General features: G+C 39.7%; 1 protein-coding gene and 1 long non-coding RNA gene across 7 annotated transcripts in view; one reads left to right on the forward strand and one right to left on the reverse strand.

Annotated features, from left to right (window-relative positions):
- The window catches only part of LOC6730930 (hemicentin-2), a 94,404-nt gene extending 89,790 nt beyond the window's left edge, over positions 1–4,614 (reverse strand). For 4 of the 6 annotated variants that reach the window (XM_039298512.2, XM_039298509.2, XM_039298513.2 and 1 more), the window contains exons 1-2: positions 4,323–4,614; positions 2,202–2,609 (exon numbers count right to left, since the gene is read on the reverse strand). In XM_039298512.2, coding sequence (XP_039154446.1) covers positions 2,202–2,229 — 28 coding nt within the window. In that variant the 5' untranslated portion in view covers positions 2,230–2,609; positions 4,323–4,614. The remainder of the gene's footprint in view (positions 1–2,201; positions 2,610–4,322) is intronic. The other 2 variants (XM_039298511.2, XM_039298510.2) reach the window with 2 other exon arrangements.
- LOC27208366 overlaps positions 1–16,514 on the forward strand; it is a 137,330-nt gene that overhangs the window by 104,136 nt on the left and 16,680 nt on the right. The window contains exon 3 of the long non-coding RNA XR_001600823.3: positions 3,600–4,019. This is a non-coding gene — a long non-coding RNA (uncharacterized LOC27208366). The remainder of the gene's footprint in view (positions 1–3,599; positions 4,020–16,514) is intronic.

A 16,514-nucleotide genomic window follows, 5' to 3' on the forward strand; every position in this document is an offset into this window, starting at 1 on the left:
TTCCATTTCGGCACAACTGAACTCTCATTGTGATGGAATCGTAACAATCTACCCTTTGTTACCCCCTGAAACACAATGAATTACAGCAGTGCCTCATGACCCCCAGCTCGCTGTAGTTCTTATGAATAATAAAGCAAATAATCTGTCAGCGTCGCAGCCGCCTAACCGAAAACCAAAAGCCAGAGGCCACCCGAAGCCAAACCCAATCCCAAAGCCCGGAGAAATGGAAAGAGATGGCGGCATGCGGTGCGAAAGAGATGGCCAAACAACCGGGAAATGTCAGTGAGAAGTCCACAGCGACAAACGACTCAATTCGTGGGCGAAATTCGAGAACTCTCAGTCGACATTTGCTCTGTCTCACAAATCAAAAAAAAGGAGGTATACAGAGGAAAAATAACTCTAATTTGTTCATATCTAAGGATACAACGTTCCGCACTCGCATTAAATATAAAAATTGCACAGTTTGATTAAAGTTTTAAAGAGAAAAGATGCTGTTTTATATGCCAACAACAAGTATTTAATGAATATTTTCCTCTGTGCATGGAAATTCGTATAGGAAAACGCGGAAAAGCGTGTGGGAAATGGGAAATGGGGAGCGGTGAGTCCAGTGCTAATAACACGAAATCCGATTTGAACGTCGGACCTGCGTGTGATAAAAGCAACAACATCACGCAGTCTGCGGTTGCCTTTTTCCGTTTCGTTTGGCTTGGACTCGTGCCACACGGCGTATGCGTAACGTGCGTTTTAATGAAATATTGAATTTTATTGCCTGCGTGCCCAGGACGCGCTGTCAACAACTTGGTCCAAACCAAAAGCTGACCCTGACTGGCCGCTTCACAACTTGTCACTGCCTCGAGGGCTGGTTTACACTGGAAACAATAATGATTTTTCTCGCTTTGTCAGGCTCGCGAATAAACATAAATATATTATGCACATCTTTTGTGCTTCAAATATTGTACGTTTATACACCAAATTTAACAATGCAAATTTTAAAGTTTATGTACGCTTATTTCTTTAAGCTTTGCCTTTGGCTAATAACAAATTATACAAAAATATGCGAAACTCATCGTCCCTATAAAAACCTACGTTCATAAACAGCCAACATTAATGCAAATTCATTGTGCGACATATATCATCATATATGCTTTTATAATTTATTCATATTCCCCCATTCATCGCTAGAAATTTGCAGGTTTTGTTTGATTATTGGTTATTGCCATTTATTAATTTTTTATATATATGTATTATACAAATTTTTTCCGTGCACGAGAACCGTTACACCCGCGCTCCATCATAACCTCTTAATTTGATTCGTTTTATTTGTTATGCAAAAACTTGAAGTATATTATTATTACCCATATATACGAACTCCGCACTTTTCGTTGCGCCTGCCTAATAAAAGCAATTTATGGAGCCCAAAGCGCGGAAATGAATTGTTAACCGAATTTTTTTTTTCGGAATCGGGCTTGGAAGAAGGATGATGTCCATAATGTTGTTGATGAGTGGGTGGTGGTGTCTTTTGTTTATGGTCACTCGGCCCACTTCGCCCCTTCACGTAAACGCCTTTTGCGGCATTGTGAAATTTCCCAGAGCGCACATAAAAATGAAAACCGCCAGAAGGGCCAGATAACAAGTGGCAGGGAAAACGGGGGCGTGGCATGGTGGAAAAAAATGGAAACTGAAAATGCAGGAGGGGCAAAAGTGGAAGTCAGTCAGGCAGGGAAAATGCAATTGACTGGGTTGCAAAAGAGGTGCATATGGCGATGGCTTCAAACAGCGCGGTTTGTGCATCTCTTAACAGAATTTCTTAATAAAACCGAGAAAAGCTGCTTTCCATAAGGAAGTAATGGTATTTTGTAGAAAGGATATATGGCACTATATGAAATTACTATTATTTAACTATATTCTTGCATTTAAATTATGATATGCTCGTGCTTGGAGTATTTCAAATTGTACTATAATTAAAAAGCTTTCAGATGCGTTTCATTTAAATAAAAACAAACAGTTTTAACTACTTTGAATGGCCTAATTTTGTTTCTTTTCAACCACTTTAAAGCTCGTGATGAGGGGTCATGGAAATAAAATTGAAACAGAAAAATAAAATAAACCACAGCAGCCGCTGCTTCGGTCAGATTTCGAGTTCGTGCCTCCATTAATGGTTTTTCCCTTTTGTTTCTGTTTAATTGTGAGATAAAACTTACCGATAATGAGCAGCTTTATGGTCGACATGTTTGACTGTGCTGTTGCTGATGAATTTTCCGTTTTTCCGCCTGTTTTTCTTGTGCGTTTTTTTTTATTTCGTTATTTCGTTCAGCTCTTTGGGTGGTATTTACAGAAATATTAATCCGCTAAAGAGGCAACAGTTTGACAATAACTGGAGTCGGCGACCCGCCCAAATTGCATTTTAATGTCGCAATGGAAATGCAATTTGGCTGACGATTATCCCGAGACACATTTCGGTTTTTGTTACTGCGGTTGTGCGTTTTTTCTCTCTATTTCGGTTTCAATTTGCTGTTTTTAAAGGCTCACTCGAGAATTGATTTTGCAGCGTTGCTGAAATGCTCGTTCAAATATTCACGCACTCGAGATGCCGATACTACGGCTGGACACTGTAATTAAATGTTTCAATTAAATTAAATGCGACACACACACATTCGTGCTCATGTTAAATGCATATGGAAGGCGCCTAGAAGTAGGCAATGAATATTTAAAGGCTCAGACATTTCAATTTGGGCTTGCAAAACGGACCGAGGCCGAAAGGTCCAATTGAAGCCATGCCCAGGCATTAAATTAACATATTTCCCAAATAATAATAATTTGCAGGAGCACCGACTAGAGATGGAACCCCCAAATGGAATTGTGCCCACTCAGTTGGCCTTCCAGCCCGCACATGTAAACTGTGCTGCTAATGTCTTATTCATGTTTACAATGCCCGGCAAAAAGCGACTTATGAGCGGACAGCATGTCAGTCAAATAGCTTGAAAATGGCCCATCGCTTGCGTGCTCCAAACTTATTAGGTTTCATCCTAACGAAAATCCCACACCCTCCACATCCGCATCCACATCCTAGCCCCAGGTGAGTTGGTTCCGCCGGAATGGTTGATGGGCCTCCTTTTGACCAAGCCTCGGCAATTGCCGGGCTATTTATTTAAACCGGAGCCGAGGGGACACAAAGCCGGAGCGTTTTACTGCCCAATTGTTAATGGAAATCTCCTGCGTTACTCGGCACTAATCACTAAGTAATTATGAGTTATTAATGGCGACTGCTTTTTTTTTATTTTGAGCCAGAGCTTTGGAAAGATAATCCGTACTTAGAATAAAACACCTTTAATTTTAAGCATTTACACAGCTTGAGTTTATAGCAAGATTTTTAGTCACTAACTTACAATTTAATCACTCAAGTGCCATCTATTTTTTCACAAAATCTAATTTTTGGAATATTAAAAAGTTTTATTAAGGCCACTTGCATATTTTCCCAAACTTTCCTCGTTTATTTAGTTTTTCTTTGGCAGATTTATGTGTTTTAAGCAATAAATACTTGTATTATCACAAAACGCTTTAGCTGACACTTATCTCGATTGTCTTTGCTGTATTTTCAGAATCGGATATTAATGAGAACATATATCTTTTACAATTTGACTCCTGTGCATTCAAATCAACATTTTATTGAAGAAACTCTCGGCAACTCACAACGCAGCAAACTAAACATAGCTCCTAATTCGCTTATGCACTGCCAGGAACTTTAAGCTAAACCACTTTCAACGACATCAAAATAACCAGCCGTCATAACAATGGGCAAAAAAGCAAGAGAAATCCTAAAGAAAGCTCCCAAATCAGCTGTCACAGTGGAATAATAAAAATAATTTATTTGCATTTTATTTGCCCAGCCTGGGAGTCTGGGTCGGACTTGTTCTCTAGGACCAAAGACCAAGGACCAAGGACAACAAGTTGCTGACACACAAACGGAAAGGACGCACAAAAAAAGGAGGAAATTATACGGATTTGACAGATGAGCGAAGGTAAGTGGAGCACAACTTTCGCAGCGGCTTTAAATTGAGCAGAAATTGTTTGTCACTGTGTTTGCTGGCCCCTTTTGGGCTTTGCTCGTATTTTATTTCATTTCATTTCTTTTTCCCGTTTTCTATTTCTGTTGCACTAGTTTTGGCCCAGTTTCTGTTTCTGGCTTTTTGGCGGCATAAATATGCATGGCGGGGGGCAGCTAGAGCGGGGGGCAAGGTCACGGGGAAAAGCGGGGCAACAGTTGCACTTGAGTGCCATTTGTCGAAAGAGTTGCCCGGCAATTTGCATAATTACAAACGCACATGTAAGCGAAACGCGGTTTCCGCCTGTCCGCAATTTCCACTGCAACGCTTTTCCGCACTCGCGTTTCTTCGGTTTCTACATATACTTGGGGTCCTGCTCTTGGGGACTTTTCCACTCGGCCCTTCCAGTTCTTCCCGATTTTTCCGCTTTGCCGCCCGTGGCCGCAGAATGCTTCTTACCAACTAAGTGCAATTTCGGTTTTGTTCCAGCTTAAGAACGAAGTTCGATATGACGAGCTGCGATACACGAGTACAGTGAACTTCGGCTGTCGCGTACGAGTGTACGAAATCCATAGACGAAGTCGCCAATTTCGGTTGTTGAATATTATTCGAGGCGGCTGCGCCGAGAGAAAGGCTTGGCAACATGTTGCCAAGGGAGAGAAAGTTCTCTGCTAAAAAAAGAGAGAGAGCGGCTAAGGACTTTTGTGGTAGGTTAGGAACTCTAGTGAAAGGACTCAAAACAACGAACCGCAAATTGTCCTAGGCCCGTAATTGTCCATAGATTAACGAAAATTTTGTTAAATATAACTCTTAGTCGTATGAAATGTCATGTCTATTATAATCTGCCATAAATGCCACATACTTTGGATAATGTCTTACTTTTCAATTATGTTGATACTAAAAAGACTATTTCAATTTGTAGATTTTATCATTATTCTAATTAAATTACCATAGATGGCTTTATAATTGTCCTGAAGACTTTCTAACATTATTTTAGTTTTATTTGCTGCTAAATTTATTAGTTTTATTTGCTGCTGTGGCCCTTTTCCTGCTCTTTGGTTTATTTATGTTTTGGGGTCAGTCGAAGTTTGTTGTTTATGGCCATAAACACACACGAAGCTTAGTCCACGAAATTTTGTTTTGGACCATAATCGTTGGAACTCGGTTTTAGACAAGTTTTTTGCCCCAATCCTGGCTAACTTTTCCAGAGAGCAACTGTTTCCGGTCTCACTCGTTCCCATCTCTCTTTTCCGTGCGCTTTGCTCTCACACTCTCTTGCCGAAACTTTCTCTTTTGGCAACATGTTGATTTGTTGCACTTGCAAGTGCATTCGTTTTTATTAATCAAGGCAATCAACAGTTGGTCCTGACTAGTGCAGACTGAAAGTACGGGAAGCTCTGCATTTTGTTTTATATTTGAACATGAATTATATGTTCCTGAAATCTTTTTATTTTACGGAAACTTACTTATATTTGGAGAGTCCTTCTGAATATTTTGAGCAATCAACAAAAGTGTCTGCCATTTACATCAGCTATGTTTCTGAGTAGTTTATGGCCCACGCTTCGCAGGATAAACATTTTCGGGCCCTTAGGCTGTTGTTTTGCAGCCCAAACTCCCCTTTTGAACATGTCGTGGCACATAAAAAATATTTGCAAACTAAATGTGGCAAGTTTGGGGAGAAAAAAAGTAAAAAGAGGAGACCGCCACAAAGGTTGAGCCAACACCTTGGCACTCAAATACACACAGATATGTACAAAAGTTGTTAAAAAGTCCGAATAAATAAATTTTCTCTTTCAGCGAGAGAGAAAGATGTAGTGGGAGTAAGTGAGAGGTCGGAAGTGGAGGCGCCTCACAAATGTTTGACATAAATTTATGCGTTTTGTGTGTTGCCCACGAAAACTCCTCAACTTTGCTTGTAGATCAGGTTAGATGGTACAATTTCATTTTGGGGCGGAGGGTTCGGAAACTTTAGAGGAGGGGCTGAAAAATCAAGAGGGTGGAGGAGTTCGGGGCAGTCATGGTTGAGGATGCCAAACTAAAGTGTGTTCCGAAATTGAGTTGTCATAAAAGCATTGGGCAGGAGTCGCATTGAAGGGTTGAGGTAGCAACAGTGAAAGTCCTTTAAAAATTAAAAATGTTTATACCATAGGAAATTTTTTGTATAACTATATCGGTAATATTTGTTGAAACTTATATTATATCTTAGCAACATGTTTAATTCAATAATAAATTTAATTTTAAATAATAACACTAATTAGGATATCATTTCAATAAAAAACTAGAAACTAAACGACAAAAAAAATATGTAAATTCACTATTTTTATTTTTTACTGTATCTTACAGTAGCTTGTAGACATTATTTTATTTGCATGTGAATGCCAAACATTTCAACCTCCCCCAGAGGGGAGTTCGCAACTTATCTACAACTTCAGACTTAACCCCTACTACCCATTCAATACTTTCACTATACTACACAAACCCATTCGCAGTGTAAACTTTTTTCGATTTAAATAAAGGGCCAGCAATGCGACACACTTTGAACTTTGATAGAGGACTATAAAAAATTCTAGGAAAATACTTTTGGAACCGGTCCTTACAATAGTCAAAGGTAGACAACAGCTTCTTAGCAGCATATATTTTTATAACAATTTTATGAGCTCAAATTTATGTTTATAACCAAAAAAGCTAGAATTTTAGCTTTGGCAACACATTTACAAATTTTATGGCGGAATCTCTGGCGGGCCCTGATGGGCTCTAGCGGGATCTGGTTGCATCTGGCCGGATTTGGCAAGCTCTAGGATCTGTGCGTCTGTCCGTCTGAGCTCGACATGGAGATCTTAGGAAAAGCTGTCACACCCATGGTCGAGTAACGGGTATCTGATAGTCGGGGAACCCGACTATAGCATTCTCTCTTGTTTTTTTACTTCACTCCTGAAAATGTTGCAGGAAAAGCAGCTGCCAAACCGGCGGCGGTTTAAACATTTTTAATTAATTTACATGACAGCAGCTGCTTGGCATGTGATGCACGTAAGATGCGTGGGCGCATTTTCCAGTCGGAAAAGCGGTGGGGGGCGGGCGTGGCAGCCGGGGGAATTAAGCGATGGGGAAACTGATGAGAGGTGCAGATGGAATTAAAATTGTAGCGAAATACTTTTGGTTGCAGCTGCAACAGCAACTACAGTTAATCAAATGTGAAATGACATGAGCACTACGCTGGGAAATGGGGCCCAAAAGGGGGTGTGGCACATAAATCAGAGCAGACGCGCCCACTTTCACCCCCGGCTACCAATTCGCACTTAATTGCTTAAACAAAAGCGACGCCTTTTCCTTTTGCCAACGCACTATTGAGCAATTATGCAGTCGGAAAAACGGAAACGGTGTGCTATTCAGGAAAAAAGAAGCAACGATTGTGTGTTGCACTTTAAGAACTATACATAAGTCTTTGAAATAAAGTTTAAAATCAATTGTTGTTCTGTATACTTTTCTAACCGTTTTCAATTTGAAATTACAATGGCAGCTTGCTGCCAAGATTATCCAAATTCGTTCTCTGTAAGCCGAATTAACCGAACTTTTAAGACAGCTCCTCAGAAAAGGCAGAAATAAGATGGGAAATCCAAACGAAACGTGGCAAATGCGTTAATATATTCAGGGAGGCCTCATCATCGACGTCGTCAACGTTTTGTGTTAGCCATATAATTTATGCGCGTTTTAATTTCATTTGGTGCCTAACAAGTGCCACGCCCACCTCAGCAGCTCAGACGGCAAAGGGCGGTGGGAATTGAGTAATGAAATCGGTAAAAGGGGCGAATATGTTATTTTGACACCTTCAAGGTTGCGCCCATCTCAGCCAACTTCCGACAATTGGCCTGGTGTTGAAGTTTCGGGGCGTGGAGGAAAATGTCAAGGAATCAGCGAAGGAAATTGACTCATCAGCATGGAGAATATAAATAAATAAAATATAAAATATAAGTATAAGAAAATAAAATAAATAACAATTTCTTTACAATTAAATTAGGAATAAAATATACTAGATATCAAGGGTTTTTTATTCAAGGGTTTTTCATACTTTTGAAAATTAGTAATCATTATTTAATTTTAATGACTGACCAAACAGCGAATGCTTATATAGATTAAAAATTCTCCTCCTTCTCAACGTCTTATTTATATATTTTTTTTTTATAAAGAGTATTTCCTTTTCGCTCCTTGAGTCGGCTATGACCTCGATTTGTTATTCCTGACACCAAATCCTTTTTGCATATTGTTTTGTTATTCTTGCACCCCTGTTTCCATTATTAAACACATTTCAAAATTCACAATTCAAAACGTGTTAATTAGCAGGCGGCGAAAAGGGGCGGAAGTTTGGGTTGGAATTTCTTTCTCCGCAAATGTGTTAATGACTGCGTGGGCGGGGCCACGCCTCCACGTCCTCCACCCGACGGGACTTTAATTTCCGCGCCGCCTTCTTGAGTTTTGGATGTCAATAAAATTAGCATTCGCCTTTGTTTTTGTTTTGCTGCCGCACAAATTAAACTGTTTCGAGGGCGTGGCCACATTACGCAACTAAATATTCATGCGAACGAATTTCCAGAGGCCTCGTTTCCTGAGTTTTCCATTCAGGCCTTTCCTCAATTGACAGCTTGAGCAAAAGGAAACCCCATTTTCCCCCGTGGGAGCACTCATAACTATCACATTACCCAAGGATATGTGTTTTCGCGGAGCAGTCATAAAAGCTTCAGTTCGTGAAGAAGTATAGTATTGTAGTATAAATATAGTCCTCCTCTGAGTCTAGGTTTTAAATATTTTATTCGTAATTATGCCGCGAAATTTCTCCCCAAGCGAACTGTGTGAAATTAAGCGGCAGATCGTTAGGCAGAAAATAATAAGGAAGAAAAAAAATCCATAAAAAAGTATTTAATTACAAATAAATACTTATATTAATAGTTTTTAGATAACAACAGAAAAATTATTCAAATTATATTTTTTTAATAAAATTATTATATCACAGTCTACTAAATTTTTAGAGCAAATTCGGCTCATTTTGCTTTTTCGCCTCTTTTAGTCCCAACAATTTCGCATTTCCCCATTTTCATTGTGGGAATGCACCTTGAAAAAAAGAAAAATGCCTTTTGTTCTCTTGGGCTGATTTACAGCCGCAAGTTTTGCTCTCTCCTTAACCCTTGTGCTGCCCCAGTGCCCCTTTTGCCCCCTTGTTGGGCAGTTAACATTTGCTTGATGCACTCCTTAACACTTTGTTGCCGTTAATTATGCAACAGCCCTCGTCTGCTGACGCTTCCTCCTGCTCGGATTTTCCTCCGGCCTTTCCGGACTTTCCTGCCATCTGCAGGCTGGCAAGCTGGCAAAACTAAATGGAAACTGTCAAATGAACCGCAATTGTAATTGTGTTCACTGAGTTTGCTCTTCGGGTTGTTTTGCCTAAAAACTCTCTCGGCTTCGAAATGATGTGTGCCATGGCGAAAACTTTCACCTTTCACCTGTTAATGACGTGGCACACGACACGTAGATATGCACAGCAAAAAAATGCTACAGCTGGGGTACAGCTGGAGTATTTACCCAGCCAATTTTTAAAGGTTATCTTTTTATAGCAAATATATAAATATATAGTGATTTATCACAAGTTGCAGATAAGTATTCATTTCAATATTCACTGCTGTTTTTACCTGTGTACGGATAGAGACGACAAATGCAACAAACTGCGAGACACCAAATCTGCAGCCAAATCCTCAGCCAACTGCTTTTGGTCGTGTGCTGCTGTTTGTTTTTGGGCGAAACTTTCTCAAAAAATCGGTGAACAACTAAAACTTTAATTAAAAGTGGAAAATGTATTATTAAAACCAGAAATAAGGATAGAACCAAATGCTGAACTAACAAAAAAAAACTGGCAAAGCAAAGATGGGAGTTCTCCAAATCTAGGTAATAAATATAGATATATATCGTGATTGTTGTATAAGAAGTTCCGATAAATATCCCTAGTAGCCAGTCTCCTTAAAAACCAGCTTAAAGTCGTTTCCATTCGGTGAGAGACATCGCCATTCGTGAACCGCGCTACAGATGCAATGTGCATTTATTCAACTGTAAATCAATAAATTTTAATTAAAATTGCAGCCATACGCAGTGACCCAACGACCCAATCACCCAGGCCAATTGTCCAGCCCTCTCTTTCTGTTAGCCTCACCCGTCCCTTTTCACTCGCCGGATGCATCTGTCTCACTCGCTGATAAATGAAACATCCAAAATTTCGGGTACGGTGATTTAAACTACAATGTTCTCGTGCTGGGGGCCATAACCAAGAGCTCGTAATGTGAATTTCCGTTGCCGCTAAGCGTCGTTCAGCATATAATTTGACATTTGACAAGGTCAATCCCCCTTGCCTAAATTCCCCCTGCCCCTTTACGCCCTTGTGGTGCCCATCCCTTGATAAGTTCGTTATGCATTTCGATTTTGGCAATTGCCAAATTGTGATTTTCGATTTATAGATGGCGAATTTTGATTCGGCATTCGTGATTTGTGCGTTTGGCGTTTCTCTTGTTCGGGGAAACAATATTACGCATACGCCATGATGGTCTTGACAAGAGCAGCCCCACTTTCTGCCGCTTTTTCAATTGCGCCAGCGATGCAACCACCATCAGCCACATACGCATTTCCTCATCAACATTTTGAGATTTTGATGCGTCATATGAAACTTTATTATATGCGGATTTATGGGGCGGTTTTGAGGTGCGGAAAGCATATCGGTTGCAAAATAATGTTCTTACTATTAATTCGTAAAGAAAAACGTGCAGAAGTGTTATCCAGAGTAGTGCAATTGTAATTATCCAAGAATATGGATAAACCAAAGTAACCTAGTGGGTATCTACTCGTCGTTCTGAAATTCTGTGTGCGTTTCCACGGTTGAATTGTTCCTTGGCTCTGTTTAATGCTAGTTGCTTTTTATTTGCCATTTCTGATCAATGTTTTTGGTTTCCGCCAAATTTATCGCCAAATTATTAAGCTAATTAAGTGAGCTTTTCGTGCCGCTTGCTTTTTGCTTATTTAGTGTTGGGTTTCGAGATTATTTCGAATTTATGCAGAAATGCAGTGCATGCATGGAAAGCAGTTCCCTTCCTCAACTTGCCCATAAATCTTGCCACGAATAGCGTTATAACATATACATATATCGAAACACCCTTAAGCTGGCAACAAATCATCTGAATTCGAGGAGGTTGCTCAAGGTGTTTCGATTGCGATTTGAGTGGAGATTGAGGGTGTGGTTGGGAAATGTAAATGGGTGTTTGATTGAGGGATCTTGAGCTGAGGATAATGTAGCGGCGGCCCTTGAGTTTCGAGGTGTAACTCCGAAAGTACAACTAGTTTTCAGGATGTAAGTTCAAACTTATAGTAAATTCGTTGACTATTTAATTGCAGTTTATTATAAATATGTACATAAAGAAAATTCTTTACAAATTGATCACAGTCTCTTGTTGTTTCAAGTTTGAATAAAGTTTTAAAGTTATTACAAATTCTATTTGTTATTATCAACATAATTATAGTTAATGTGTATATTAAGTGAGCGGCGCATTGCAATAACTTTAAACTCCCCTCTCGTTAACTAAAAGAAATCTTTTAGAAAAGGCACCGCTGCTCATAAACTTTCCCGGAGCCACATACCCACACACACGCATTAACATTTCACTGACGAATTGTAATACAAATGAGCCAAAGCAGGGGCGCCCATTCCCCCCGATTTTCCGCCGCCCATGGTTTCCCTGTTTCCCGGCACGTCGTTTAGTGCAACAACTTAATTTGCATATCAGCGCCGCCAAATTGCAAGCGGCATGCAATGAAAATGGAAAACTGTTTTGCAGCCTGTGGAAAACTCATGCGCATGCAAAGGCGAACACACTTCATCAATTTGCCAATAAACTTGTGAGTACTTGGCGCAATAGTTGCCAACATTTCAATCAGGCCAAACACTCCATACGGCACTGCTAGGGTTTTGATTTTCCTCACTGCCATTTACCCGAAAATTTTCCTAGCGCTTTCCGCCCACCCACACATACATTCATACATACATATACTACTTGTACTTGTGCGAACTTTTTGAGTCAGCGCAAAAATTTTATGCACATGGCATAAAATCGAAATCAAAGTTGTTGCTGATTTGGCGCAAAATTAACAGGCAAAGCAGGCGCTTAGCTGTCAGCTCCTCAGAATTTTCCTCTATTTCCCCACCACCCACTTGCCGGTTTTCCCAGCAGGACCTTCGTCCTTTTCATTGGGGCAATTAAAGCGAGGAACCACTGGTCTTGAGGAGGCCTTCAGTCGCGCGTCTTGTCTCAAATTAAATTTGCATTTCAAATTCCGTTTTTGTTGACATCCGGGAAACGAATGGCAGTTTCCTTGGCGGGGAGTTTCGCAAATCAAAGCGTTTAGTTTAGACAAATCCCAGGGCGGGAAAATATCAGGGCAAAAAAAGGAAAACACGGAACTTGAATGAGCAGGTGCTTGCCTGCATATAAATCAAAATAATTTCGTTTGGTGGCCGTAATTTCACAAGGGGAGCAATGGGCTCAGAAAATGTGTACACTTAAAAAAAAATATGGTTGAGCTGCAATATTTCTTTCGTTCAAATGATCGTCTTTAAATGTATATTGTTTATGGTTTAACAGATCTTCGAATTTTTTTTTGTTGATTTTTGTTTGCATAAACAAAAGCTTTGTGTAAACATTTACACTGTTTATATATTTTTAGAAATATATACAAATGCGTGGCAAATGTGAGTGCTTTCCGAAAGTTGGAAACTGAATGAAAAATCAGTGTTTTGGCAACTTTCGCCGATCGCAGTTCAACGCCCTAAGAAAATGTTCAAGTTGGGAACATATTATTTCTGCATTATCGTCGCATTCCACACGTTTGGAATGGTTAGTCCTCAGGATGGAAAAGATTCAGAGTGCGTCCTGACGGATGCGCCCAATCAATGTGGGGCATTCTGTATGTCCGCTCAAAGGCCACTCTTTGAACACAATCGCATTATTCAGAATCAGATAAATCAAATTACTACACTAATTCAAAGTATCGAAAACGAATTAAAAAACAAACTTACTAAACTTGGCGACTTACAAATCGAACAAGTGGTACGCAAAGAATTAATGAAAATGACGATGATGTGGCACTATATTAATAATAAATCAAAATAAATAATAATATATTTCATGTATGACATTTTGTGCAATTTAAGCTATAACTTTATGTGCAGATATTGTTGGTTATTTAATCGTTGACAACAAATTTAGAATGTTCAATAAAATGTAATTAAATTCCAAAGCATAATTTAGAATTTCATTTTCAGTGTAAGCAAGTCCATCAAAGGGAGGGCCAAATCATGAAAAGGACAAATGAAGTGAAATTTAAATGATTGCATACTCGGAGGCGTTTGTTGAACCACTTATTTTCACCTAATTGCACACTCGAGTGGACAGACGATGCTTTTTCCACTTGGTTGCCTGGCCAAAAAATGCGGGCGGCTGGGGAGTCCCACAAGTGGGGGCGTGGCAGGGAGTTGGTCACTTACTGTTACGCAACAAAGTCACAAAAATATTTGCCAAGCATTTTGCGTGCAACATTTTATCCTTCCGATTTCTTGGATGGCCCTTTCCCTCGGAAATGTTTACCCAATATTTGGATTTGCCAGTATATTGAAAAGCGCAAAATCGTTTATGAATTTCGTGGGCTTTTGTTTTGATTGCGACAATACGTGAAAAGCAATTATACGGCGGCACATGAAAGTGAGAGCCGGAAATTGCCTTGAGTGTGAAAAGCGAAAAGTGAAACGGAATATATGTATGTACATGTTTATACACATAAGAAGACCTTGGTTTTCCTGGAGTTCTGGGAGTGCAAACCGCAGGCATTAAAGGGACAACTTTGTACTCCCTTCAACTTTTGCCTCATTTTTGTTCCTTTCGCCGGTTAATTTTTGCGCCTCGCGAACAGAAACAAATTTTCATGCAAATGGAAATGGAAAATGCAAATTAACAAGTTCCTTAATGGCCTTGTGGGCGTAAGGGGGAGTGGCGGTTGCTGGTGTACTCCTATGGCTGTAAAACTGTGAGCTGATTTCAATTAAAAGTTGAGAGGAACGCCAGCGTCAGTGCTTCGAAAACTCTTGTGCATAAGATTCCGCGTTAATTTACAAAATGTGTGGACTTTAAAAATGCAATGATAATTTTTAAAATATTTGAATTATTAAATATGTTGAGCATATTGCTCAATTGTAAAAAGATTTGGCAAAATTTTGGTAGTTACGCCCTTAGACTTCAAGAGTTTAGTAAAACTGTCAAGTCATTCCTCACCTCTGGCAGCATTTTGCCTTTCCGTCTTCAGTTTTACAACTCTATCAATCATCAACTTGCAGCGAGTGCCTGAAAACGGTAGCTCAATAAAATGTTTCTGAAAATGTTCGGAAAACATCTCAGCCCAACCCCGAAAACACTTTTCAGATACGAGTATTGCCATGACATGTCGACAAAAGCAATGATTCCTTTTGGGTTACCCATTTCTGCACCACCCGATTTTCCAACTTTCCCGATTTTCTTGCCAACTCTTGCTGCGTTACGCGATTTCCCAGCCACACTTGCATGTCATGACATGAGCAGGAAATGCGTTTTCTGACGCCGCTGCTAAAGAAGCCTCGTAAAGGTGGTATGCACTGAACAAAAATTCATATAATCCATTTTTAAATAAATGCTTTATACTTATTTCAACGTACATGGTGGCATTCTGTATAAAACCGATATTTTTTTCAAATTTTAATTTAATTTTAATTTTTTAAAAATAAAATTTTTGCACTTTTGTGCGACGCTGAGTTTGCAGATACTTTCATAATTTTCTCTCAGTAAACGGGTTGCGAAATTTCGGATAGCTGCTTTTCCTGGTTTCTTGGTTAGGCTTACGGTTACGGTTTTTTGGCTATGCCGTGTGCCTGGTTCCGTTTCTTGTGCACCAAGCGGAGCGCCATAAATATTTAAATTGTGCGACGCCGCCGCCACCGCGAAAAACCACCAGAACCACCAGCCCCAACCCCATTCCCTTCCTTTTGCAACACCCCTTTCGCCACGCCCCCTTATGCGCCTGTCTTGCATGTTGCTTGCCGGCTTATTTTTTGACAGTTATCGATTCGAGGGCGCTGCCTCAGTTTCAGCTGCAGATTCAGATCCAGATTCAACTCCCGATTCCAAGACCCAATTTTCTGATTTTGATTCTTCACTCGGGGACGGAGACATTTTATCTTGCCAGGACGCAATTCATTTCCTAAAATATGCACAAGGAGTTAAAAAATACATGTGGAAAAAGCAGAAGCTTCAAAGGTGACGCACTTAATACCCTATTCTTGAGAAATTTTCATCGTCTTCAGAGGTCTTGAAAATTGCCATTATATTTTATCCTCAAAGTGAATCGGCTACTTTTAAACAATCGTTTTTGTTACGGACAGTGATTTCATTACATCCAGTTGGGATTTCCTTTTAAAGGCTATAATAACTAAAGTGAGTGGCTGTCATGCGGCCTGCCACGCCCCACCAACGCACACCGCCCACAAAAGCTCAGTCGATATGTTGCGCGTTATGCGGCACTCATTTCCTTCCTTCTTTTGCGGCAGTTGAAAACTTTGCCCGAAACTCGTTTGCCACTTTGTGCATGTTTAACTTTTTAGGCCAAGCACCCTTAACCCTTAAGCCGTAACCCTTAACCCCATGGCTAACACCCCAGTTCCTTGATCGAAGTGACAATTCAAAGAGCGAATGAAATGCGAAATGCAGCACGAACCACTCAATTAAGTACAGCCAAGAAGGCATCGCTCTCCTGGTTGTCAAATCGAAAATTCCGAATTTGTTTGATCAAGTGATTGAGATTCAGAGAGTCCCGAGAGACTTTTCTTGATTGACCGTCAGAAATTACCATGTTTTTCTATCCATGCATTTAATATTTGCCCACGTCGCCCCTGGAGGCAAAATCGTGTCTGCAAACTTTGCATAATAGACGTGCAAATGTTTGCCAAATATTTGCCGGCCAAGGAAAATGTGTAAAAAATTATTGGGAATTTTTCGGGGCTGAAAATTGGATAAATATTTGAGGCTTGACAACATTTTCTCAAGCTAAAGTTTGTTTTCAGTAGAGTTAAGGAATTTAATCGCATTTAACCAGACACAAATATTTGCACTTTGGTTCATTTGCTTTCTTCGAGGCAACGTAATGTTGTTAATAGCAAATACTTTATTTCTTTTTAAAACTTTAAACAAGTATTTACACAACTATAAGAAAGTCAAGGAAAAAATCCCCTAAAGTTTGAGAACCAAAATCAAACATGACTCATTAAAGAAACTGAGAAAATCTATTGGTATGCAGGCTCAAATTATAATTGTAAAGCTTATTCGAAAAAAAGCTTTACCATTTGCCATTTTTCAATTGCTTTATCGA

The sequence above is a fragment of the Drosophila simulans genome, chromosome 2L (assembly GCF_016746395.2).
Source record: "Drosophila simulans strain w501 chromosome 2L, Prin_Dsim_3.1, whole genome shotgun sequence".
NCBI classification, from domain to species: Eukaryota; Metazoa; Arthropoda; class Insecta; order Diptera; family Drosophilidae; genus Drosophila; species Drosophila simulans.